The sequence below is a fragment of the Symphalangus syndactylus genome, chromosome 13, assembly GCF_028878055.3.
Source record: "Symphalangus syndactylus isolate Jambi chromosome 13, NHGRI_mSymSyn1-v2.1_pri, whole genome shotgun sequence".
In the NCBI taxonomy this organism is placed as follows: Eukaryota; Metazoa; Chordata; class Mammalia; order Primates; family Hylobatidae; genus Symphalangus; species Symphalangus syndactylus.
The window spans coordinates 99498515-99526327 of NC_072435.2; the positions used below are offsets into that span (position 1 = coordinate 99498515).

At 40.1% G+C, this 27813-nt stretch overlaps 2 protein-coding genes across 27 annotated transcripts in view; one reads left to right on the top strand and one right to left on the bottom strand.

Annotated features, from left to right (window-relative positions):
* The window catches only part of TDG (thymine DNA glycosylase), a 23436-nt gene extending 2428 nt beyond the window's left edge, over window positions 1-21008 (top strand). Inside the window, exons 2-11 of one of the 3 annotated variants that reach the window (XM_055240060.2) lie at window positions 7138-7304; window positions 8670-8812; window positions 11586-11824; window positions 12649-12718; window positions 14558-14693; window positions 14895-14977; window positions 15054-15148; window positions 16490-16661; window positions 17434-17559; window positions 19085-21008. In XM_055240060.2, the coding sequence (XP_055096035.1) occupies window positions 8722-8812; window positions 11586-11824; window positions 12649-12718; window positions 14558-14693; window positions 14895-14977; window positions 15054-15148; window positions 16490-16661; window positions 17434-17559; window positions 19085-19224 (1152 nt within the window). In that variant the 5' untranslated portion in view covers window positions 7138-7304; window positions 8670-8721 and the 3' untranslated portion in view covers window positions 19225-21008. The remainder of the gene's footprint in view (window positions 1-7137; window positions 7305-8669; window positions 8813-11585; window positions 11825-12648; window positions 12719-14557; window positions 14694-14894; window positions 14978-15053; window positions 15149-16489; window positions 16662-17433; window positions 17560-19084) is intronic. The other 2 variants (XM_055240059.2, XM_055240061.2) reach the window with 2 other exon arrangements.
* Window positions 21009-21124: 116 nt separating this feature from the next.
* Window positions 21125-27813, bottom strand: part of GLT8D2 (glycosyltransferase 8 domain containing 2) — an 83005-nt gene continuing 76316 nt past the window's right edge. For 22 of the 24 annotated variants that reach the window (XM_055240064.2, XM_063614358.1, XM_063614363.1 and 19 more), the window contains 3 exons: window positions 26519-26685; window positions 25578-25690; window positions 21125-21713 (listed from right to left, as the gene is read on the bottom strand). In XM_055240064.2, the coding sequence (XP_055096039.1) occupies window positions 21544-21713; window positions 25578-25690; window positions 26519-26685 (450 nt within the window). In that variant the 3' untranslated portion in view covers window positions 21125-21543. Of the gene's footprint in view, window positions 21714-24531; window positions 24622-25577; window positions 25691-26518; window positions 26686-27813 lie in introns of those variants that run through there. The other 2 variants (XM_055240067.2, XM_063614366.1) reach the window with 1 other exon arrangement.

Below are 27813 nucleotides of genomic sequence, written 5' to 3' on the forward strand. Positions count from 1 at the left end.
CTGGGGTGTTTCCAGTGACCTCAGGCGTGAAAAAGACATTTACCGAAGATGGAAAATAGGATGCCAAATCAAAAGTGACTGGAAGAGAGTGGCATGGTCCACTAAGAATACAAACAGGAAAGATTAACCCTTGAATGAGAGTAGACTTTATAAAAATGTTAAGGAGACCAGGAAGGACTGTTTTGGTTAGATGTTGACAAGAAGAAGAATTAAAAAGATTTGGGTTTTCTGCCCAGTCTACTGGCATGGTGGCAGCAGACAACAGAACACCTAAGTACTTTGTTCTGATTTGGATTTTACATCTCCTATGTTAGCAAAATGATTGTCTGACTGGAAATGGCAGAATGAATATCTGTAAGGCTTAAAGCTCAAGACCAATGAAGGCATTTAGGAGAAGTTTCAGGTGCTCTAACAGAACCATACGCCCTGGCCTGCGTGTGTTGTATTTCAAGGAGAGGCCAGATGAAAGCAGTGTTTGAGGATTTGTAGCAAACGTAAGGGGCCTGGAAATAAACACATGGGTTCCTGTTCTTCCAGAGGTGGAGTCTGTCCTCTATTGACATTGATCCTGAACAAAATTTTTACTTATCAATGGTTATTGAGCATTTTTAAAAGAAACTAATTGACCGGGCGCAGTGGCTGACGCCTGTAATCGCAACACTTTGGGAGGCCAAGGCAAGTGGATCACCTGAGGTCAGGAGTTCAAGACCAGCCTGGCCAATATGGTGAAACCCCGTCTCTACTAAAAATACAAAATTAGCTGGGCGTGGTGGCATAACTAGTGACCACTACACTACAGTATCAGTTCAGAAAGAAAGCAAGACCTATACTAGACAGGCAGCATCAGAAGGATGCTGGCAGGAGGTACCTACAGTAGTCATTATTATAGCAAATTATTATATACCCGGTACTGTTTTGGATGTTTTACACATGCCAACTAGCTTAATCCTCCTAACCAATTATTAGGTACTATTCCCATTTTACAGATGTGGAAGCAGGGCATAAAGAGATTAAGGAACTTGCCCACAGAGCTAGTAAATGGGAGAGCTGAAATTTGAATCCAGATGACCTAGCTTCAAAGTCTGCTTCTCTAGCTAGCATATGTGCTTTACTGCCTCTCTTAGTGAGCAAGATGGAGATGGACTGATGGCAATCCAGTTAGGTGAAATAAAAACCTGGCTTACTACTGAAAGAATCGGGCAGACTGAAGAGAGGTCTGTACTCATATGCCATGTATCTTTATCCCTAACTTTGTTCCTTTCGGTACCTTAACGTCAGGGTGCTGATGGCATGGTGATAAAATTTGTGAATGACTCAAGCCTGGGAGGAATTTGTGGAATTAACTGATTGATTGAATCAGAGTCCAGATAAATCCTGACTGACTGGAATGGTGAATCATCTTTTACAAAGAAGAAGCACAATAGTATACTCAGCTGCAGGAAAATCAATGATAAAGTGTGGAATGAAGGAGAAGTGATACAAGGACAGTTTTCATTGATGGGAAACTTGGTGTGAATCAACAGTATAATGTGGGTGCCGGTATAGCTAGTGTCATGGGTTCTGCAGTTTGTCTCCAAAATGAGCAAGTTGGTAGCCCTGCTCAGTTTCAGGCTGATGAGGCTTTATCTGGAGTTTTGTTTGATTCTGAGCACCAAAAAATGACCAAATACTGAAGAAATTTGAAATCATACTACATGAGGAATTACACTGTTTGAGGAATACTGTATGAGGACTGGCTTATTCTAAATCTTTATATTTACAGTTTCTAGTAGACTGTACATATGGTGAATACACAGACCTCCATCTAGCAATACCAAATGGAATAATAGTTATGGTGCTATTGCATCATAATTTACATAACCAGACCCCTTTAGTTGAGCATTTGGATTATTTAGCCTTGTTCATTATTTTGTAAGTTCGGTATGGTATATGCTTTTTTTAAGTGAAGATAATAAAATGTATTTAGAAAATAGCAACTTAAGCTGGGTGCAGTGGCTCACACCTGTAATCCCAGCACTTTGGGAGGCCAAGGTGGGAGGATCACTTGAGGCCAGGAGTTCAAGACTAGCCTGGGCAACATAGTGAAACCCCATCTCTACAAAAAATTTAAAATTTAGCCAGGCATAGATGCATGTACCTGTAGTCCCAGCTACTCAGGAGACTGAGGTGAGAGGATTGTCTGAGCCCAGGTGTGTGAGGTTACTGTGAGCTATGATAGCACCACCGCACTCCAGCCTGGGTGACAGAGCCAGACCTTGTCTCTTAAAAAAGAAAAAAGCAACCTAAATCCCTAAAATAGTGTAAAATAATTGAAGATAAAAGAAGTTGGAGTCATTAATTTTAGAGAAAACCTTAAGAATTTAGTTTTTTTGAAATACAGCAAATCTAGCCAGGCATGGTGGTGTGTGCCTGTAGTCCTAGCTACTCAGGAGGCTGAGGCAGGAGGATCACTTGAGCCCAGGAGTTAGAGGCTGCAGCCAACTATGATCATGCTACTGCACTCCAGCATGGGTGACAGAGTGAGACCCCATCTCTTAAAAAAAAAATAAAAAAATAGCAAATCTGAATTAACTGGACTTCTTAATGAACTCTATGTGTAGAGTGTGCGTATGTGTGTTTTGAGAAAGACTATCAGAAAGTATAGTCGACCTTCCATATCTATGGATTCTGCATCTAAGAATTCAACCAACTGTGGATTGAAATTATTTGGGGAAAAAAAAAAAGACAAATAACAACATTAAAAAATGATACAGATAAAAAGAATACAGGATGACAGCTACTTACATAGCATTTACATTGTATTAGGTATTATAAGTAATGTAAAGATTATCTAAAGTATATGGGAGGATCTGCATAGGATATACAAATACTGTGCCATTTTATATCAAGCGACTTGAGCATCCTTAGATATTGGTATCTGTGAGGGATCTAGAACCAATCCCCCATGTACGCAAAACTAGGTACATACCACAGTCCATTTGTAGAAAGATTGATTAGTAACTAAAGGATGACTGTACACAGTTCATCAGTTCCAGGCAGCTATAAAAAAAACAATCTAGCCAGGCGCAGTGGCTCACGCCTGTAATCCCAGCACTTTGGGGAGGCTAAGGCAGGCAGCTAATGAGGTCAGGAGTTTGACACCAGCCTGACCAACATGGTGAAACCCTGTCTCTACTAAAAATACAAAAATTAGCCAGGCGAAGGCACCTGTAATCCCAGCTACTCAGGAGGCTGAGGCAGGAGAATCGCTTGAACCCAGGAGGCGGAGGTTGCAGTGAGCCGAGATCGCACCATTGCCCTTCAGCCTGGGCGACAGAACAAGACTCCGTCTCAAAAAACAAACAAAAAACAACAACAGAAAAACAATCTATGAGTGCTGCAGTTCAACAGAAGGTAAGTGCAAATGGGGGCTAGGAGAGAAAAGGGGGTAAACAGGAAAATGAGGGAGAGAGAGAGGTAGTGAAGAATATTTGAGACTAAGGTAAATGATGGAGAAAGAAAAGTGAACAAAGGGAAATAAAATCAGTCATGCTTGTAAGTTTAACATCAGGAAGTTATACAAAGTAGAAAGTCTTTGGGGTCTGTTTTGAGTCTAGACAGATCTAGTCCTATTTCCTATACATTGTCCACATATGTAGAAATCACTGAATCTAATTCCTCATTTTCATGGTGAGGGAATGGATACCCCGAGAGGATAAATGACTAAATGCTCTTTGTTACTGTCCTTGTCATAGAGTTATTGCTCAGAAACATTGCAGAGTTCTGGATTATAAAGTAGCAACGATCATTATGCATACACAAATGGATTTAAGAAATATCCTCACACTGAGGTTGAAACAGGTTTATGCTGCTTATACATTTAGTTGTTATTACAACAGAAGACAAAATTATCCAAAACCCCCCCCCTTTTTTTAGACAGAGTCTTGCTCTGTCGCCCAGGCTGGAGTACAGTGGCACGATCTTGGCGCACTGCAACCTCCGCCTCCCTGGTTCAAGCAATTCTCCTGCCTCAGCCTTCCGAGTAGCTAGGATTACAGGCGCATGCCACGACGCCCGACTAAGTTTTGTATTTTTAGTAGAGATGGGGTTTCACCATGTTGGCCAGGCTGGTCTCGAACTCCTAACTTCGTGATCCACACCCCCCTTTGCCTCCCAAAGTGCTGAGATTACAGGCGTGAGCCACTGCATCCAGCCAGTTATCCAGAACTCTTGAGTTAACTAGCATTCAAGTTTATGAAGATTTTTGTGTAGATGTAATGATTGCTTCTGCCAAGTGATAAGAATGTTGTAATCCACCATCTTTCTTTTATTCTGGCTTTTAGGCAGCTGTTGAGGTAAACAAGCTAAGTTTAATGCTCAAAGATAGTGTATTCCTCAGAACTAACACATTTTATTTTCCATAGGTTTATTTTTCTTTATCTGTTCTAATTTAACTTTTGTAAAATGCCACAGTCCATTTTTAGAAAGATTAAGGGATATATCATTATTATAGGTAAGTTTCTAGGTTTCTTTCAAACTTGATATCTAATACAAAAGTTCAGATTATTTTTCCTTTTTATTTTTCACTTTTTATTCAGCCAACTGTGATTTCTAGAATTTTGATTTTCAGCTTCTGAACCCCAGAATTTCTGAAGATGCTTAATGACCTCCGACTATACTAAAAGTTTTGAAAAATTTTTTTAAAGAATCCTCTTGTAATGTGAACGGTGCCTCCCTAATTTATGTATTTTCAGTTTGCATTTTCATGAAGTGCTCAAAATGGGACATGTGAAATTCTGCGAGCAGTAGTAAGAAACATGGGAGAGTGGTAGGTAAATTGCCTTCCTGACCATGTGACAGTAAAAACACGTTTCATGCTTTTTTTTTTTTTTTTTTTTTTTGGAGATGGAGTTTCGCTCTTGTTGTCCAGGCTGGAGTGCAGTGGCATCATCTCGGCTCACAACAACCTCCACCTGCTGGGTTCAAGCGATTCTCCTACCTCAGCATCCCGAACTAGCTGGGATTACAGGCATGCGCCACCACGCCCAGCTAATTTTGTGTTTTTAGTAGAGACAGTGTTTCTGCATGTTGGTCGGGCTGGTCTCGAACTCCCGACCTCAGGTGATCCGCCCGCCTTGACCTCCCAAAGCGCCGGGATTACAGGCGTGAGCCCCTGCACCCAGCCACATCTCATGCATTCTTTTGCTCACTCATTTATTGTCACCATATGTCTTTGTTTCTATATATTCAAGCTAAATCAAGATGCTGTTAGAATCTCGGGAAGCTGCCACTGACCACAGTCAGAACTTGCAGTTTCTTTAGTTGAAATTGCCATAGGACCACTGCTCAAGACTTCCAGATCTAACCTAGCCATATCCAACTCATCATTAGAATATTTACATCATGAATGGTGAACAACCAATATTTCAACAATTTATTGCATAGAGCTACTAATAATTAGAAAACTATGGAAAAAAAAGGACATTTTTGTGCCAGGTATGCTTCTAAGCATGGTTCTACATCTTCACTTCTAGTCCCTGTCTACATATTTTCCCTTATGTGTAGCCTTAGTTATACTATTTTGTATCTTTTCTGTTTTAAAATATATATTAACTCTTTCCTGTTCTTTTACATAATATAAATAAACTTGATTTTTTAGTAGCTGCATAGTATTTTCTCATGTTAATGTATTATAGTTTACTAAATCATAACTTTATGTAATTTGTGAACAATAAAATAAATAAAACTCTTATGATACAGGTTAATCTCTTTCTCACTCATTCTTAATCTTTGCTTTACCAACCTACCCTTAAAGATAGCAGGAAGTGGAAATGCCTCTCCAGTGGTTTGTCCATTGGGATTGGGCTTCTGTTTATCTTGAGCTGCCAACATTTAGCCCAGCTGGTTTGGGTGGTCTGTTATCCTTTGTCTCCCCAGGCCATTTAAGCTTATCCAGGAAATGCTTTAGTTTGCCTTTTTTTTCCTGTTAACCATTTTATTGAGCTATGATTTACATACTACATAGTTCATCCATTTAAAGTGTACTCATTTGCCCTCTTTTGTTGTTGTTGTTGTTGAGGGAGTGTCTCGTTCTGTCCCCCAGGCTGGGGTGCAGCAGTGTGATCATCGCTCACTGTGACCTTGAACTCCTAGACTCAGGCAATCCTCCTGCCTCACCCTCCTGAGCAGCTAGGGCTACCAGCATGTACCACCACGCCCAGCTAATATTTTAAAATTTTTTTGTGGAGGTGGCGATCTTGCTATATTGCCCCAGCCACTCTTGAATTTCTGGCCTCAAGTGGTCCTCCCGCCTTGCCCTCCCAAAGCACTAGGATTACAGACATAAGCCACCGTGCCTGGCCTCATTTCCCTTTTTAATCTGCTTTCTGAGCTTCCTGTTCTCTTTCAATGAATGTCATAGAGAATAAAAACTGATTAGTAGAGTATCTTGCTGTAGAAAACCTGACTTTTGCCGGGCACGGTGGCTCACGCCTGTAATCCCAGCACTTTGGGAGGCCGAGGCGGGTGGATCACGAGGTCAGGAGATTGAGACCATCCTGGCTAACATGGTGAAACCTGTTTCTACTAAAAATATAAAAAAAAAATTAGCTGGACGTGGTGGTGGGCACCTGTAGTCCCAGCTACTCGGGAGGCTGAGGCAGCAGAACGGCATGAACCCGGGAGGCAGAGCTTGCAGTGAGCCGAGATCATGCCACTGCACTCCAGCCTGGGCGACAGAGCGAGACTCTGTCTCAAAAAAAAAAAAAAAAAGAAAAAGAAAACATGACTTTCCTCTCCAAATAGTAAAGCAAACTTTTCCATTTTATTTTCTACTGTTTTTCTTCTCCTGCCTATTTAATGGCGTTATTTGGCATTTGCTGTAACTTGAGTTTCATCAAATATGTGTTTACTTCCCTGGTTTTATGCTAATAGCGACACATGAGATAGTGGTTTAAGGCCATGAAAAGTATTTTTTTTAATTGTTTTCTTTGAAAGCCCACGTTCTTTCCTTTGAACAGAATACTTTGAACAAAATTTAAATCGTGTTCAGAAGAGAGGTTTAGAGGTTTTTTCCTTCATAAATTCAACACATATTTACAAAATATCCATTTCACGTTCCTCTTTAGTGACTGAATCTCTTTTGTGTTGCTATTTCAGAATACCATAGACTGGGCAATTAAAACAGTAGAGGTTTTCTTGGCTCCTATTTCTGGAGCCTGGGAAGTCCAAGATGGAGGGGCTACATCTGATGAGGGGGGCTTCTTGCTGCATCATAGAATGGCAGAAGGAATCACACAGTGAGGCAGCACTTGTGACAGAGAGAGGTAGGAAAGGGGGTTAAACTCATCCACTCATTGTGTTATCAGGAACCCTCTCCTGTGATAATAGCATTAACCCATTCATGAAGGCAGAGCCCTCCTCTTGACCTAATCACCATTTTTTTTTTCTTTTGAGGCAGAATCTTGCTCTGTCACCCAGGCTGGAGTGCAGTGGTACAATCTCAGCTCACTTCAACCTCCGCCTTCCAGGCTCAAGCAGTTCTCCTGCCTCAGTCTCCCAAGTATCTGGGACTTCAGGTGCATGCCACTGTGCCCGGCTAATTTTTATATTTTTAGTAGAGGCGGGGTTTTGCCATGTTGGTCAGGCTGGTTATGAACTCCTGACCTCAGGTGATCTACCCTCCTCGGCCTCCCAAAGTGCTGGGATTACAGGTGTGAGCCACTGTGCCCGGCCTTGTCACCTCATAAAGGTCCTACCTGTCAACACTTGCATTGGGGATTTAGTTTTCAACACATGAACTTTGGGGGACACATTCAAACCAAAGCAGTGGCAAAAAAAAAAAAAAGCCCTAGCCTCAACAAAACAACAAAAATACCACCACCAATAAAAATCAAATCTAGGCCTGGGTGCAGTGGCTCACATCTGTAATCCTAGCACTTGGGGAAGCTGAGATGGGCAGATCTCTTGAGTTCAGAAGTTCAAGACCAGCCTGGCCAACATGGCAAAACCCTGTCTAGACAAAAAATAGAAAAATTAGCCAGGCATTGGGGCTCGCGCCTGTAGTCCCAGCTACTTGGGAGGCTGAGGTGGGAGGATCACGAGATCTGCCACCTCAGAAGTAGCAGTGAACCAAGATGGCACTACTGCACTCCAACCTGGGTGACAGAGGGAGACCCTGTCTCTACACACACACACACACACAAACTAATGAAAAAATAAGTAAAGAGGCAAATAAAAATAAACTAAAAGAGAATCTTAATTAGATTGGAGGGGATCTTCAGGTGATTAAATACTGAAGGATACAGAAAGTAGGGGCACAAATTGTATTTGGGGACATCTTAACCCTGTATGGGTTGATAGACCTTTCAAGTCTGTCTACTAGAAAATTCCCTCAAATCTTATTTCGGAGAAAGTATGGGCTGACTTGACAGGACTGATGAGTTTTATCAGTGACACATCTTATCATTTAAACAGTGCAAGAGTTAATGGTTGGTTAGTAAACACTCAGTAAAGGTTGGTGAACATGTACATACAGGACTAGATCTCTCCTCTGTAATCCACTCTAAATAAATACTTCAGTTTGCTTACAAAATGCTTAATACTGTACTGAAGATTTTTGTACAGCTGATCATTTGGATTTACATTTGGGTAATTTTATCATTCCGTCTCATGCTTCATTATTCTTTCAGCTATTCCCTTCAGCAAGCTCAAGCTTTTTATACGTTTCCATTTCAACAACTGATGGCTGAAGCTCCTAATATGGCAGTTGTGAATGAACAGCAAATGCCAGAAGAAGTTCCAGCCCCAGCTCCTGCTCAGGAACCAGTGCAAGGTAGTTTCACCATGAGAGCTTAGAAAATTCAACATCGGATCAGCCAGCTTATTTAAGAAAGGGTTTCATGGTGAATTTTAGCTCTATTTTAGTGTTAAAAAGTCGAATCCACTTTTTAAGTACTTAGTGTGTGCTAAGCACTGATAGGTTCTGGGGAATAAAAGAACATGGGTCCTGCCCCAAAATATCTCATAATCTAGTAGAGAAAAGTAATAAGTAAATACACGTTACAGCTCAGCACAGTATGTAGTGAAGAGGGGCATAGAATGAATGCCCTGAAAGCTTACAGGGTTGGCTTCTAACTCAGACTGATGGCTCAGAGGCTGCTTCCCAGAGCAGAGAAATAACACCAGGGCTCTGAAACTCCAGTGATGTGGAGGCTTCATCCCCATAAAGATCAGAGTAGGGACATGTCCAGGTTGAGGGAGCTACACTGGCTGGGCACAGACACACAGAAGCATGGCACGGCCAGAAACAGAGCAATTCTGTGTCCTTGGAGTCTGGGATGTAACAAGGAAATGGTGAGAAATGAGGCTGGATGGGGACAGTTGAAACTTGTTTTTTATCCCAAAGAATTTATATTCTATCATGAAGGCAAGAGGGAGCTGTTGAGAGAATGTAAGCAAGGGATTACTTACTTGATTGGTGCTTTACAAATTAGTCTGGAAATATTAGAGAAGATAGATTGGTTGGTAGACAACAAGTCAGAACTTGGAGGCAGGCCGGGCATAGTGGCCCATACCTGTAATCTCTGCACTTTGGAAGGCCGAGGCGGGTAGATCACCTGAGGTCAGGAGTTCATGACCAGCCTGGCCAACACAGCAAAACCCCGCCTCACACAAATTAGCCGGGCATGGTGGCACACACCTGTGATTCCAGCTACTGGGGAGGCTGATGCACGAGAATTGCTTGAATCCTGAAGGTGGAGGCTGAGAGGCTGCAGTGAGCCAAGATTGCACCACTGCACTCCAGCTGGGCAATAGCGCGAGACTGTCTCAAAAAACAAAAACAAAAACAAAACTTGGAGGCAAGGAGTGGATTAAATGGATTAGAGACACTGAATAATCTAGGGGAGCACTGAGGAGGACCTGAAGGGGTGGAGAAAGAGTTAGGAAACACTTGGGAGGTAGAATTACCTAGCCATGGCTAATGGGTTTCATGTGGTTGGGGGGAGCACGGCAGGGTAGTGGGGGAGAAAGGGGAGTCCAGAAGTAACTACCAGGTTTCTGGCATTGCCATTTGGTTGGAGGAGGTGCCATTCACCAAGACAGAGAATTAGAAGAAAATAATAGGTTCCGGGGATGGGAGAGTGGATGGAGAGAAGTTAATGATTTTCTCCAGTGTAACAGTATTTTATGAGAAATGTGCTCAGGGTTTCGGTTTATGATTGCAGGAACACGTCTAATAACTCTACCTCCGCATTAGGACTTCCCCAGCTACATGCCAATGATGGTGGATCCGTTGGCATAGGGAGTGGCTAAGACAATGTGAGGCAGAAGAGAGGAGGGACTGACTGCCTGTATCCTGCCAGGCTTGATTGGGGAAACGCCAAAGAGGAGTAGAATAGGGTAGAGGCCTGAGTAGTTAGGAGAAATGTTAAATAATTAAGGGTAAGAAAATCAGGGCTTCCTGTTGGGTAACTATAGGTCAGTGGTTTTCAATGAAGGGTGATTTTGCCCTCCCAAGGGACATTTGACATTGTCTGAAGACACTTCTGATGATCAAGACTGGCAGGTTACTACTGGCATCTAGTGGGTAGAGATCAGGGGTGCTATTAAACATTCTGTAATGTGCAGTACAGCCACCCACAACAAAAAATTATGCAGCCTAAAATGTCAATAGTGTGGAGGTTGAGAAACTGCTTTACGTCGTGAGGTTGGATCCCTCCTCTTGCCTTTTGAAAAGTACTGCCAGCCCAGAGATGTTATCCTGAGCACCCCTAAATTCCCCTCTTCAACTGTGTATGGAACAGAATATACTTCATCTCTAAAACAAGCCCACAAGCCATTTGTGTTTTTCTTTTTTCTTTCTTTTTTTTTTTTTTTTTGGACAGAGTCTTGCTCTGTTGTCCAGGCTGGAATGCAGAGGCATGATCTCAGCTCACTGCAACCTCCACCTCTTGGGTTCAAGCAATTCTCCTGCCTCAGCTTCCTGAGTAGTCGGGATCACAGGTGCACGCCACCATGCCTGGCTAATTTTTGTATTTTTAGTAGAGACGGGGGTTTCACCATGTTGGCCAGGCTGGTCTCGAACTCCTGACCTCAGGTGATCTGCCTGCCTTGGCCTCCCAAATTGCCCTCCCAAAGTGCTGGGATTACAGACATGAGCCACCATACCCGGCCCATTTGTGGTTTTCTACTGGGGAAATTGAGTTAAAATGTTTCCCTTCCTTCCTGTTTCTCTATTTTTCTGTTCTTGTTTACTTAATTATTTATGTATTTACACTTAGAATTTATATAAAATGATACATAGATACTTTGTATCCCTGAGGAGGTTAAGATGCCAAGTAATATTGTGTGGAAAATAATAGTCTGTGATTATTCTTCCCAGGAACAGCTAGCAGGGGAAGGAGAGTGGCGTGGGGGATTGCATGAACCCAGTTCTAGGGTGAAAGAAGGGGAAGATATTGCAGAGGAGACTCACGTTGGGACTGTAAGAGCTTAATTTTGGGGAGACAGGTACAAAAGGTGCTAGTTGGGTAACTTTTCTGGGAAAGCTGCTAAAGTTTATAAGTTAAGATTTTCTGCATTTCTGGAAATTATTTGTGTTTCAGAGGCTCCAAAAGGAAGAAAAAGAAAACCCAGAACGACAGAACCAAAACCAGTGGAACCCAAAAAACCTGTTGAGTCAAAAAAATCTGACAAGTCTGCAAAATCAAAAGAAAAACAAGAAAAAATTACAGACACATTTAAAGTAAAAAGAAAAGTAGACCGTTTTAATGGTGTTTCAGAAGCTGAACTTCTGACCAAGACTCTCCCCGATATTTTGACCTTCAATCTGGACATTGTCATTGTAAGATCTTTGTCCTCGTTGGATTTTATAAGTAGTATTGGGGGATCAGCTTTACTTAACAGTTGTCCTTGCAAATAGCATTTTGCTGAAAAGGACCATTTCTAAGAATCCTTTTGGTGGTAAATGGTGTCACCTTCATGAGGTTGTGTTATAGGAGAGTGTTTAAGAGGGTGGGCTCCAAATTTAGACTGTCTGGGTTCAAATCCTGTCACAAGTATAATCGTGGATAATCCTTATTAACCTTCTAAACACCAGTTTTCTCATTGATAAACCAAGGGTGATAATACCACCCCCCTGATAGGGTTGCAAGTAAATGAGGTAATCCATGTGAATCACTTCAACTGAATGATACCTGTGGAGACTTCATAAATGGTAGCACTGATTTTAAGCTCTTATTTTTCTCAGTAACTGTAAGAAACATCAGCATGTGAACAATTGTGTAGGTGATGTGGAGCGGGCTTCTTGTTGAAAGTTGAGAACCAGAATTGTGGCTGGACATGGGCTCAGATTGATTGATTGTTCCAGGACCTCTCTTACCAGACTCAAAGCAGCCCAGTTGGTGAGGGTGAGAAGGCTGGGATCATAAAGGAGTCAAACTGGTTTTTTAAAATAACAGCAAAACTTTTAAAATAAAGAAAATCTCTTTCCCATATATGAAATATTTTGTTCAGATCAAGAATAGTAATTGATAAATGATATTGCTTATGATGCTGGATTAAATTTGTATTTTAATCAACTCAGTTTTGTCCACCACTCCTCCATAGAAATGCTAAGGTTTAGGTCCTGCTTCTTAAGATGAAATGTCTAATTGTTTTGTTTTATAGATTGGCATAAACCCAGGACTAATGGCTGCTTACAAAGGGCATCATTACCCTGGACCTGGAAATCATTTTTGTAAGTGGTTACCTTTTCAATTAATTTACTTTTAAATTAGATATCTTTGTTAACAGATTTTTTCAAAAAAATGTGTTTTTAAAAAGAAAGAGACTGTAAATATACATTCATGTTTCATGTTCTGTGTGTGTGTGTCTGTACATGAAAATAGGGTTTGAAATGATATGTCACTGTTAACATTTTAGTCTATGAGAGTGGAGGGATGTGAATAAGAGTATTTTCTCTTTTGTTTGAATTGAATTGTTTCTAATGAGTTGTAGTACTTTTTTTTTTTTTTTTTTTGAGACAGAGTTTCGCTCTTGTTGCACAGACTGGAGTGCAATGGCACGATCTCGGCTCACCGCAACCTCCACGTCCCAGGTTCAAGTGATTCTGCTGCCTCAGCCTCCCTCGTAGCTGGGATTACAGGCATGTGCCACCACGCCTGGTTAATTTTGTATTCTTAGTAGAGACGGGGTGTCTCCATGTTGGTCAGGCTGGTCTTGAACTCTCGACCTCAGGTGATCTGCCCACCTCGGCCTCCCAAAGTGCTGGGATTACAGGCGTGAGCTACAATGCCCAGCCACGTTGTATTACTTTTTAAAAATGATTTTTTAAAAATTGTTATCTATAGGCATAGTAACGATAGTATAGTACATCTTTGTGGCAGTGCAGACATAATACTAACTTTCCCAGATTTCTGGTGATTATTTTCTAGGAGAGCATAAAATAGTAGTAAAGACTCATATTTTTAAAGTAAGTTTTAAAACCAAGTGTTGGCTGGATCTGGTGGCTCACGCCTGTAATCCCAATACTTTGGGAGGCCAAAGCAGGAGGATCACTTGAGGCCAGGAGTTTGAGACTAGCCTATACAACATAGCATGATCTCATTTCTACAAAAAATAAAAATAAAAAATTAGCTGAGTGTTGTGGTGCACACCTGTAGTTCCAGCTACTACGGAGGCTGGGTTGGAAAGATTGCTTGAGCCTGAGACGTTGAGGCTGCAGTGAGCCATAATTACTCCACTGCATTCCAGCCTAGGTGCCAGAACTAGACCCTGTATCAAAAAAACAAATACAAGAAAACAAACAAACAACAAGCGTAACTACTGTTGCATTGCCTTCTCTATATAAGTTGTCTTGTATATAAATCATCTTACCTTATACTGCCTAATAGATCAGTGTATGCAGTATACTCTCAGGAAATTCTAATTGATTATCTAATAGTAACATTCAAAACATTTAGGGCAACTGATAGTAATGTGGTTTTGGAACTAATAATAACATATTGTCCCTATTGTTTTAAAAAATTGCTTTTTTAGGGAAGTTTGGACTTTTAACTTTCTTCACTGTCAAGGTGTTTGAGTGTTGTTAGTCTATTGCTGTATGTTTATGTGTAAGGTGGTGGTATCACCAGTTGTAAAGCAAAATAGTCTCAAAGTTTCCTAAACTGAGTTGCTATATATTCTTGGGCAGGCATTTGCCTCAACCCCCTGTGAAAAGGAGATAATAATAGTATCTCGCAAGATAATTATGATGATTAAATCCAGGCGCTGTGGCTCACACCTGTAATCCCAGCAGTTTTGGAGGCTGAGGTGGGAAGATCACTTGAGCCCAGGAATTCAAGACCAGCCTGGGCAACATGGTGAAACCCTGTCTCTACAAAAAATACAAAACTTAGCTGGGTGTGGTGGTGTGCACCTGGGGTCCCAGCCACTCAGGAGGCTGAGGTGGGAGGATTGCTTGAGCCTGGGTGGTCGAGGCTGCACTGAGCTATGATCGTACCACTACACTCTAGCCCGGGTGACAGAGTGAGACCCTGTCTAAAAAACAATAAATAACTGAATTTTCATTTTACAGGGAAGTGTTTGTTTATGTCAGGGCTCAGTGAGGTCCAGCTGAACCATATGGATGATCACACTCTACCAGGGAAGTATGGTATTGGATTTACCAACATGGTGGAAAGGACCACGCCCAGCAGCAAAGATCTCTCCAGGTAAGTACACAGCATTTGTTTTTATGGGTTGGAACCTTGAGTATGCTGGTGCCCCAAATATTCTAGGAACATCATATGTATCTAGTTCAAGCTGAGCTTAACAAATTTACTATATGCTCTTTCATTGAAAGCTGTCTGAATTTAGCGTATTATAAATATTGCCATATTTATATTTTTGACTACTTTTTAATTCAATTTTAGTAAAGAATTTCGTGAAGGAGGACGTATTCTAGTACAGAAATTACAGAAATATCAGCCACGAATAGCAGTGTTTAATGGAAAATGTAAGATTTACTTTTACATTTTTTTTTTCTTTGCTAACATTATGGGCAATGTAAATATGTTTGTATTTCATTTTAGGTATTTATGAAATTTTTAGCAAAGAAGTTTTTGGAGTAAAGGTTAAGAACTTGGAATTTGGGCTTCAGCCCCATAAGATTCCAGACACAGAAACTGTAAGTCCCTAAAATTGAATTTGTAAATCAGCTAAATGTGAATTTTTTTCTAGATAATTTCCTTATTTGTCCTATCCATTGTGATTTATACCATGCAAAACAATTACACTATATTTTGTTGAATAATATCTATACATCAGCTTTAACTAATAGTTGTAAATTAATTCAAATACTACTAGGGTTTATTAGAAAGAAAAACATTTGACAGCTAAATGTCTTGATGTTGTTATTCAGTGAAAATATTGAGAGGAACTGGCTCATATACTACATTCAGAATACATTTAATGGCATGTAGTTGTCAAATTCAAATGGTTTAGCCCTAGTACTCAGTTGTGAAACAAACATGGAAACACAGACATGAACCTGATTAGGAAAACTAATTGTCCCATTTATATATCTTAGCTCACCTTCATTTTAGAGCCATATAAATAATACAACCCAGACAAGCCTCCAGCCAACCTAACTGGCATTCAGTACTGTTGTCTTATACACAAAGGCATCATGAAATAACAGTGTTTTTCAAACTGTCATCTCTACAGAGCTTCTGCAGGCATTTGGTTTCCAATTTTGCTTCTTAAATGTAGTTTTAAGTTTTATTTACAACTTTTAAAAAACAACACAGTGCACAGATTTACATGTTATATATACAACATTTTAACTGATGGAGAAGCTAATTTGCTGCCAGGTTTTTGTGGAAACCTAAAAATGTTTCTGCCACCTACGTATATTTAAACTTCTCCTTTAAAATTGTTTTTGTTTATAATTTCTTAAAAACATGCAATTGATGAGTTTTATTATAGCACCGGTTTTTGCTTAGATAAAGGCCAACCTTTGTCTACTTGGTTAAAATTGTACAAGTTCACTGCTTCCTGTAGAGTACTGTATGATTCTCTGTTACATGCCATTTGGAGGCCAGGCATGGTGGCTCATGCCTGTAATCCTAGCATTTTGGGAGGCTGAGGCAGGTGGATCACCTGAGGTTAGGAGTTCGAGACCAGCCTGGCCAACATGGTGAAACCCCATCTCCACTAAAAAATACAAAAATTAGCCAGGCATGGTGGCGTGTGCTGTAATCACAGCTACGTAGGAGGCTGAGGCAGGAGAAGCGCTTGAACCCAGGAGGCAGCTCATTAGGTGGAGGCTCATAATTTTTTTACTTACTGACTTGGTAATAAGTCAGTATTACAAATTCAAACTTAAACGCAACTACTTTTATTGATTTTTACATATATTTATATGTAGTTAAGTTATTAACCCAAATAAAGACAAATATTCTAATCTCAATGAGTGAATTCAATAGAATTATAAGATTTATGAAATTATAAAATGTTGTGATTCTAGCTCTGCTATGTTATGCCATCATCCAGTGCAAGATGTGCTCAGTTTCCTCGAGCCCAAGACAAAGTTCATTACTACATAAAACTGAAGGACTTAAGAGATCAGTTGAAAGGCATTGAACGAAATACAGATGTTGAAGAGGTGCAATATACATTTGACCTACAGCTTGCCCAAGGTATGTTACTGTCCTCATTCCTTTTATTCATTTTGTGTGTGTGTATATATACACACATATACATATATACATATACATATATACATGTGTGTACATATATACACATATACGTGTGTACATATATACACATATACACATGTGTGTATGTCTATATACATATTTACACACATAAGTATGTATGTCTATACATATGTGCGTATACATACACATATACATATGTGCATACATTACAGAAAGTATGTTATAGATTTAAAAGCAGGAGAAAAGAAAACAATTGTATTTGCAGCCAGAGTGCTCTGATAATGGATAATTATCACATGCACACACAGATATTATCACATACTCTGATAATGGATACACACACACACACACACACACATTACAGAAAGTATGTTATGAATTTAAAAGCAGGAGAAAAGAAAACAATTATATTTGCAGCCAGAGTGCTCTGATAATGAATATTAGTCACTGTTAAAATCTCCTTTTGCCAAGGTCTTCCCTCTACTCTGGCACTTCTGCAGATAATTCACCTGCAGAGTGCCAGAGCAGAGGGATGTGAGAAATATTGTACCCTATGTAAAATTGAATGTAAGCGGTTTTTATAATTCTTATGTGTTTGTTTGGTATATGCTATAAGTTTAAAAGATTAATAGAGATGTATCTCAGTGTATATGAACATTCAACAAAAAGAATTGTTCATGATTTCTGAATAAAGCTACTTTCAAAATTGTTGTACAAAATCAGATTTGAATCCTTTTTACCCTCCTCACAGAGGATGCAAAGAAGATGGCTGTTAAGGAAGAAAAATATGATCCGGGTTATGAGGCAGCATATGGTGGTGCTTACAGAGAAAATCCATGCAACAGTGAACCTTGCGGCTTCTCTTCAAATGGGCTAAGTATGTTTCCCTCCACATGTGTATTCCTTTCAAAGATGGTTTGGTCAGGATTGGGGGGAAAATTTTAATAGAAGGAGAGTAAATTATTGAAGAATGGGAATGGTAATATGAAATTTTATTTATAAGTGACTAATAGTGAAAAATTGATCGTTATTTCACGTTGAATTACACAGACTTTTACAGTACATTTTCTTTTTTGTTTGTTTGTTTTTGAGATGGAGTCTCGCTCTGTCACCCAGGCTGGAGTGCAGTGGCACGATCTTGGCTCATTGCAAGCTCTGCCTCCCGGGTTCACGCCATTCTCCTGCCTCAGCCTCCTGAGTAGCTGGGACTACAGGCATCCGCCACCATGCACAGCTAATGTTTTTTATATTTTTAGTAGAGACAGGGTTTCACCATGTTACCCAGGTTGGTCTCGATCTCCTGACCTCGTGATCTGCCCACCTCGGCCTCCAAAAGTGCTGGGATTACAGGCGTGAGCCACCGTGCCCGGCCCACAGTGCATTTTATTTTATTTTATTTTTTTTTTGAGACGGAGTCTCGCTCTGTCGCCCAGGCTGGAGTGCAGTGGCGCAATCTCGGCTCACTGCAAGCTCCGCCTCCCGGGTTCACGCCATTCTCCTGCCTCAGCCTCTCCGAGTAGCTGGGACTACAGGCGCCCGCCACCATGCCCGGCTATTTTTTTGTATTTTTAGTAGAGACGGGGTTTCACTGTGTTAGCCAGGATGGTCTCGATCTCCTGACCTCGTGATCCGCCCGCCTCGGCCTCCCAAAGTGCTGGGATTACAAGCGTGAGCCACCGCGCCCGGCCCACAGTGCATTTTCTTTGAGTCATGAAATGTAGGCCATCCTAGTTGCATTTTCGTCCTTTAGTAACAAATGAGTCCTGTATCTGAAAATAGAACAGAAACTTACAATTGTATTCAAGAAGCTTGCTTAACTATTTTAATAATAATTCTCCTTCACTAGACTGTTAAAATCTCCTACTTTGATCATTTAAAACTTCCAGGCCAGGCATGGTGGTTCACGCCTGTAATCCCAGCACTGTCAGAGGCCAAGGTGGGTGGATCATTTGAGGTCAGGAATTCGAGACCAGCCTGGCCAACATGCTGAAACCCCGTCTCTACTAAAATATACAAAAATTAGCCGGGCATGGTGGCAGGTACAATCCTAGCTACTTGGGAGGCTGAGGCAGGAGTATCACTTGAACCTGGGAGGCAGAGGCTGTAGTGAACCGAAATCACGCCACTGCACTCCAGCCTGGGTGACAGAGTGAGACACCATCTCAAAAAGAAAAAAAAAAAAAACTTCAAATAAGCTGAGGTGATGGCTCACACCTGTAATCCCAGTGCTTTGAGAGGCTAAGATGGGAGGATCACTCAAGCCCAGGAGTTTGAGGCTGCAAAGTGCTGTGATCGTGCCACTGCATTCCAGCCTGGGCGATAGAGTGAGACACAGTCTCTATTTTAAAAAAAGCAAAAATTTCGAAATGGCATAAACTAACTTTGTTTTTCTTTTCTGGCAGTTGACAGTGCGGAGTTAAGAGGAGAATCGGCTTTCAGTGGCATTCCTAATGGGCAGTGGATGACCCAGTCATTTACAGACCAAATTCCTTCCTTTAATAATCACTGTGGAACACAAGAACAGGAAGAAAGCCATGCTTAAGAATGGTGCTTCTCAGCTCTGCTTAAATGCTGCAGTTTTAATGCAGTTGTCAACAAGTAGAACCTCAGTTTGCTAACTGAAGTGTTTTATTAGTATTTTACTCTAGTGGTGTAATTGTAATGTAGAACAGTTGTGTGGTAGTGTGAACCGTATGAACCTAAGCAGTTTGGAAGAAAAAGTAGGGTTTTTGTATACTAGCTTTTGTATTTGAACTAATCATCATTCCAGCTTTTTATATACTATATTTCATTTATGAAGAAATTGATTTTCTTTTGGGAGTCACTTTTGATCTGTAATTTTAAAATACCAGTCTGAATATTTATAGTTGATTCTTAACTGTGCATAAACCTAGATATGCCATTATCCCTTTTATACCTAAGAAAGGCATGCTAATAATTACCACTGTCAAAGAGGCAAAGGTGTTGATTTTTGTATATGAAGTTAAGCCTCAGTGGAGTCTCATTTGTTAGTTTTTAGTGGTAACTAAGGGTAAACTCAGGGTTCCCTGAGTTATATGCACACTCAGACCTCTTTGCTTTACCAGTGGTGTTTGTGAGTTGCTCAGTAGTAAAAACTGGCCCTTACCTGACAGAGCCCTGGCTTTGACCTGCTCAGCCCTGTGTGTTAATCCTCTAGTAGCCAGTAACTACTCTGGGGTGGCAGGTTCCAGAGAATGCAGTAGACCTTTTGCCACTCATCTGTGTTTTGCTTGAGACACGTAAATATGATAGGGAAGGAACTGAATTTTTCCATTCATATTTATAACCATTCTAGTTTTATCTTCCTTGGCTTTAAGAGTGTGCCATGGAAAGGGATAAGAAATGAACTTTTAGGCTAAGCAAAAAGATGCTGGAGATATTTGATAATCTCATTTAAACTGGTGCTTTATGTACATGAGATGTACTAAAATAAGTAATGTAGAATTTTTCTTGCTAGGTAAATCCAGTAAGCCAATAATTTTAAAGATTCTTTATCTGCATCATTGCTGTTTGTTACTATAGATTAAATGAACCTCATGGAAAGGTTGAGGTATATACCTTTGTGATTTTCTAATGAGTTTTCCATGGTGCTACAAATAATCCAGACTACTAGGTCTGGTAGATATTAAAGCTGGGTACTAAGAAATGCCATTTGCATCCTCTCAGTCACTCCTGAATATTCTGATTTCCTACATACCCAGGGAGCATGCTGTTTTGTCAATCAATATAAAATATTTGTGAGGTCTCCCCCACACCCAGGAGGTTATATGATTGCTCTTCTCTTTATAATAAGAGAAACAAATTCTTGTTGTGAATCTTAACATGCTTTTTAGCTGTGGCTATGATGGATTTTATTTTTCCTTAAGTCTAAGTCAAGCTGTGTAAAAGTCATTTATGTTATTTAAATGATGTACTGTACTGCTGTTTACATGGACGTTTTGTGCGGGTGCTTTGAAGTGCCTTGCATCAGGGATTAGGAGCAATTAAATTATTTTTTCACGGGACTGTGTAAAGCATGTAACTATGTATTGCTTTGGTATATAACTATTGTAGCTTTACAAGAGATTGTTTTATTTGAATGGGGAAAATACCCTTTAAATTATGACAGACATCCACTAGAGATGGGTTTGAGGATTTTCCAAGCGTATAATAATGATGTTTTTCCTAACATGACAGATGAGTAGTAAATGTTGATATATCCTGTACATGACAGTGTGAGACTTTTTCATTAAATAATATTGAAAGATTTTAAAATTCATTTGAAAGTCTGTTGGCTTTTACAATAAAAGATATTAAGAATTGTTATCCTTAAGTTACAGGCTTTTTCTATAGCAAGACTGAGTGGTATTCTTTCCCCTTTAAACCTGAGGTCAGTTTACCTTCTATTATATTTAACATGTAGAATAGTAACATGATAAAAATCATAAAAACGATGAATATTTTATTTTTCAGACGTCCATATTTTAAATGTAATAGTTTTAGAAAAGATTGGCAACCTGTTAAAAAGATCTACATGTGAAAAATACATTTAGAAGTTTTAAAAATTTGTAGATATAATTGTGATTCAGAATTAAGCAGATTGATTGCTGATATCTAGATGGGTCTCTTCCTTTATGTTTTTCAATCACATATTCTTGATTTCCATAGTTATCACATGTACTTAAAGAAGTTAATCAATGCCTATATGGTCCAAGGTATAATTTGCACACAGTAGTTTTTGGTTTTTATATTGTGGATCATATGTATCAAAGGTAATGTTCATAAAGAACAATGTTATAGTTGGCTACAAAGGGACAATTCCACATTTCTATACAGGGAATATTTTAAGGGTAGAGTTATATCAGCTATGGTGATTGAGTTTAAATATCCCTGCAGGGTCAGGAACAAACCAGCTTTCCCATAAGTCGTTGTGAACACTAGGGAAGTCCCAAGGTTTATGTCTTCCATTCCAGTGGAGTAATTTAGCTTCCTGCAGAAAATGCTCCGAATATCTGGCATCTGGATTCCAGCCTTCATTGTGTTTAGAGAAAAAATAATAGACTTGTTAGAGTATAACATTTTTGTATTAGAAATTGAATATCAGTTCATAGTTTAAAAAAAGGTAAACAAAAGGGTCATACAGTGAATTTTCTACCCACCCCAGGTCTCCAAATCAACCACTGTTAGTCTCTTGTGAATCCTTCTAGTAATGTAGCATTGTTTGACCTGTATGCATATATATGTATATTTAAAGACAGAAGACAAAATAGAGCATACTGCTACCTTGCCTTTAAAAAAAAATTATTTTGTTTCTTTATTTGGACATTGCCTTTTAAAATTACTGTCTTGGGAAACTTTCCACAGCAGTACATGTGGATTTACCAAATTATTTTTAGTGACTGTATAGAATGATATTATTTATTGACCAAGTTCCTTATTAAGGACATTTAGATTGTTTCTATCCTATCATTAGCATAAACACAGCAATGAACAGCCCTCTATGTATGTCTAGTGTATGTGTACAAATATATATATATCTGTAGGATGAAATATTGTAGGTGGAATTGCCAGATTGAAGGGTGTGGGCCTTTTCAATTTTGATAGAAATTGCCACATTGTCCCCCAAGAAGTTCTATTAATTTCCCTCCCACCCAAGAGTTTATAGGGGTTCTTTTTTCTCTGCATTTCACCTCCTTAATGAAAAATGGCAACATTTTCTTTTGAACGGTCTTGTCTTCATATATAATGTGACTAAGATCTACTTACTTTTTAAACAAACAGCTATCTATCTCCACCTGAATATTACTCCCCTCATAAGTCATCACTTCAAGAGACCATGCATTTACCCTAACAGTGCCATTGCTTAGAATATTTTTTAGAATACCTATTCTAGAACTACATTAAGGTGGTGTGAATGTAAAATTTTTAAAAAATCTCTATAGTGTTCAACTTTCTTTCCATGAAAAGGAATTTGATATATATATTCTTTAAGCAGCTGAAAGTCCATTGAATTACGAGAGGGTTGATTTGCTAGGGTTATGTTATTCTATTATATGCGTTAACAACAACACAACCTGGCTTCTGTTACTAATAAACATAGCTGTGACAGCAGCTGCAGAAGAGAAACTAGTTGTTTGAAGCTATCGCAGCATAATTGGAATAATTATCAATCATCAGAGTCTATACAAAGGAAATACTCATTTGGGAAGAGGCACCTTCCATGGAAAGTCTCCACTAAGTAGGGCATCCTCATCTCTTGGCTTGGTAACTGAAGGGCTGTGCAAACTACCTCAGAGGGGCTTGCAATTTGGGTGATGAATTTGCTTTTAGCTAAATATATTTTGTAAATTTAAAAAATCTTAAGCCTGCCTGTTTAGACCCAAACTTGATGCCCATTAGTGTTATGTTGCCCTTCTGCCTCTAGAACACCCTAAAACCTCATTTTTCAAATGATTTTTGTATAGATTTACTTTGCACACCATCCCTGATTCCAAAACGTTCAGCACAGATGGAAGCTCTGTTCTTTTTTTTTTTTTTTTTTTTTTGAGATGGAGTCTCGCTCTGTCGCCCAGGCTGGAGTGCAGTGGTGCGATCTCGGCTCACTGCAAGCTCCGCCTCCCGGGTTCACGCCATTCTCCTGCCTCAGCCTCTCAGCTCTGTTCTACAAAGAAAAACGACATCTTTCCTTTGGGAAGAATATGTCCCTTCATACTTGTCAGTAAGTTAGATATTTCTCTCTTTTTTTTCTTTTTTTTTTTTTTCTTTTGAGATGGAGTCTAGCTTTGTCACTCAGACTGGAGTGCAGTGGCGTGATTTTTGCTCACTTCAATTTCTGCCTCCTGGGTTTAGGCTATTCTCCTGCCTCCGCCTCCCGAATAACTGGAATCACAGGCGCGTGCCACCATGCCCAGCTAATTTTTCGTATTTTTAGTAGAGATGGGGTTTCACCATGTTGGCCAGGCTGGTCTTGAACTCCTGACCTCAAGTGATCCACCTGCTTTGGCCTCCCAAAGTACTGGGATTACAGGCATGAGCCATCATGCTGGCCTAAGTTGGATGTTTCATAAAATGTAATTCTGAGTCTCTGTCTCAAGATCATAAAATGCTGTAACCTTACTGATCTAAGCTCTGCATAACTGTTCCTACACATTTTTAAAAATAGACCTACTTTGATGGGATCTGCACATGGAAAGGTTGATATTTGACCTAATGTTGAACCCAACATGACTAAATCAAATCAGACAGAACACTAACTTCGCTGTGGCACTCTTTTGTGCATACACATGCTCGGGAAAATCAGAGGATTCTGTGAATGATGCAGAAGCAACCCACAGAATCATCAAGAGCAGACAGGAACTCAGCATCCACAATTATGTCCTTTAAAAAAAAAAAAAAGATTATGGGACATAACACCTTGCAGGGTTGTTGTGAGAATTAGAAATAATATTCACCTTCCTTAACAGAACCTAGTCCAGTTCTTGGCAATGTAATGGACACTTGGTAAATATAAGTCCATATCCATTGTCTCCAATTATAAAATAATCCCCAAAGGTCTGAACAAAAGGTTTTTTAGTAACTTCTTTGGCAGTAAAACCTAGATCCCACTCAGCACCACATTACCTTTTTAAAATCCAAACCCTTTTAAACTTCTAAACATGTCTGGCCCAGCGGTTTTGGATAAGGGATTGTGGCCATGTGTTAGAGTGGATATGCTAGGCTCTATGCTAAGTAATTTACACGTATTCAGTAACCTGCCCAAAATCATAATTGGAATTCCAATTCATACTTTAAACCCTACACTTGTGTCATGAATAAAAGACTTAAGGGACTCACAGAGTACAGAGTCAACTGCTTTTTAAAGGATAAATTTTAATGGCAGCTTTCTGAATTCATCCTAAGCCATTATGCTAATTTATTTGGTTTTGTCCACTGTAGGTTACTGCAAGAGAAGATAAAAGTGTGGCTTCACACTTCAATAAAGTTTTGACAGTGAAAATTCACTCTCTCTCTTTTTTTTTTTTTTTTTTTTTGAGATGGAGTTTCGCTCCTGTCGCCCAGGCTGGAGTGCAGTGGCACAATCTTAGCTCACTACAACCTCTGCCTCCCAGGTTCAAGCGATTCTCCTGCCTCAGCCTCCCAAGTAGCTGGGATTACAGGTGCCTGTCTCCATGCCCAGCGAATTCTTGTATTTTTAGCAGAAATGGGTTTCACCATGTTGGTCAGGTTGGTCTTGAACTCTTGACCTCAGGAGATCCACCTGCCTCGGCCTCCCAAAGTGCTGGGATTACAAGCGTGAGCCACCGCACCCAGCCGAAAGTTCCCTTAATAATAGTTAATGTTTACTGAGCACATACTATATGCTAAGCATAAGTTTGATGGCTTTCCATAAATCAGAAACACGCCCCTTAGGTAGCTAAGAATATCAGCTGTACTTGCTGAGTCTGAGCACTGAGGGTTAAGTCATTTGTCCAAGGTCACCTGGAGGATTTGAACTTAACAACCTGGTGCTGTATGTAGCACCCTCTCCTCGCCATGGTACTCACTGGATCTATAAAACGCACATTTGCGGCCAGGCATGGTGGCTCATGCCGTAATCCCAGCACTTTGGGAGGCTGAAGTGGGTGGATCACCTGAGGTCAGGAGTTTGAGACCAGCCTGGCCAACATGATAAAACCTCATCTCCACTAAAAATACAAAAACTAGCCAGGCATGGTGGCACACATCTGTAATCCCAGCTACTCGAGATGCTGAGGCAGGTGAATTGCTTGAACCCGGGAAGCGGAGGTTCCAGTGAACCAAGATCATGCCATTGCACTCCAGCCTGTGTGGCAGAGCAAGACTCTGTCTCAGAAATTAAAAATAAAATGGACATTTGCGTTTTTCTAAAATACTTACCCAGGTGCCTTATGTGCCACAGGGGGTTAATTGTGGAGTATTTCCCATGAAACACAATCAGCATTGGGGAGGTGGCCACCCCTCCTCCCAGGGAGCTGCTATAGAGGTTTTCCCTAAGAAATGAAATAGAAAAACAACATTTGGCCTGGAGCCCCCACAAACTCAGATAAAGTCGAATCTAATATTGTAAATGATGTAAGACATTCTCTCACTATGTACTAAGACTTATGGCCTTTCATTCTCCCCTAACTTTTCGTTTTGAAAATTGTCAAACATACACAAAATAGTAAGAATACCATGAACTCCCATATACATCACCTAGAGTAACAGTGTTAATATTTTGCCATTTTTAACTCCCAGGGTTTTAAATAGTAGACACAGGAGATCAAATTCAAATCCTACATTATTTAGAATAACTTGCAAATTCAAGGTTATGATGGTATTAAAATATCCAGATACACAAGACTGCTAGGCAATACAATGATGTGATAATAGTGGTTGTATTAGAGTTATTTTTAACTTCTCTATTTTAAAACTCTGATAATGAAAAATTATAAATTTTAAAAATCAACCTTAAAAAGCAAAGTTGACTTTATATAATAATCCTTAATAACAAATCTATGTTAGAAGGGGAAACTCAACTAAGATAAATGAAGATTGTTAGGTGGAAAAGATTCAAGTCACGTTTTTCAACAGCTTACTAGGAAAAATGTATAATCAGGGACTCCTCACTCCACAGGATCTTGATTCCTCTGATTTATATCTTTTGAGGAAAGGTTTTAATTGACTGCCCCCTTTTCTTTCTTAACATTGCCTCTGTAAGAAAATCTGACCTAAGATGACTGTGAAATATTTCTAACCCTTGAACTATGCATGGAAAATTAACTGAATGATTTTGTTTCCAAGCATGGAAAAAAAATGGTAGAGAAGTCTTCACGTACTCCACATTCTTTTGCATCCATTTCTCCAATTGCTTGGTGATGCGCTGGTGCTTCCATTCTGTCATGTTGGCAACAATCACACCAGGATTGAAAGAGCAGGTGCTGGGGCTGATGCCAAGGTCTTTGATGGCCTTCTTCCGGTAGTCCAGATAGCCCATATATGTATTCTGTAAGGGAACAGGATGTGCACGCTTTTGACCAGCGAATCTTTTGTTTCTGGAAAATGATAATTTTCTTGAAACCCTTGTGCAGTATCTCTGGGTTTCCTCCTGTGTCACTGGCCACTTGGTAGTTTGTTGTTTTTGTTTTGTTTTGCTGGTTTCCCTCATTTCTCCAACCTCTAAATACTGAATGCCCTAAGTCTGAGTGCAGCACTAGTGCCTTTCTCTAGCAGTAACTCCATAAACAGCCTTGTCCAGTCTCATGGCTCTAAATACCACCCATCTGACAGCCTGACCTCTCCTCTGGACTTCCAACTCCTGCTACATCTGCCATCCAAATGTCTCCTTTCAGATACTTAGTAAAGGCAGCTCCAACTTACATCCCAAAATTGATCCCAATCCTATCCCAAACCTGCTTCCCCTGCACCTGCCCCACCTCAGTCAGTGGCAACTCTATCCTTCTAGTTACGTGGGCAAAAAACCCGGGGTCATTAGGTCCTCCTTGACTCTTTTTTTCTCACTCTCTTCTCATCCAAATATTTCAGCAAATCGTGTCGGTCCCATCTTCAAAATGCCGGAAGCCAAACACTTCTCTTGCCACTACCACTACATGGCTACCTTCCTGTTCAGGCCATAATTGCCACTCACTGGATTTCTGCAAGTTCCTTTTAACCAGTATCCTTGCTGCCACTATTTTCCACCCCACTCTGTCTCTAGTCACGCATCTCCTCTAAGCTCCTCCAATAGCTTCCCATCTCATTCACAGAAACAGCCAGAGTTCCTAAAATGGCCTGCCATACCCTATATCATCTGACCCTCCAATACCTCTCCAACTCCTGTTATTCTCCTCTTGATCCCTCAGCAACAGCGACCACCTTTAATGAACCAGACTCACCCCTGCCTCAAGATCTTTACACTTGTTCTTCCCACTTCCTGGAGGGTTTCCCCCATAACCATCTGCACAGGTGGTTCCCTCAATTCTTTCAAGTTTAGGTTCAAACAGCACAATCTCAGTGGAGCCTTCCCTGATTACCGTATTTAAAATACAGCCCCGCCTCCAACCCAATCCTCTGTTAAATATTTTACTTGTTTACTGTCTGTCTGTTCCTACTAGAATGTGAAATACACAAAAGC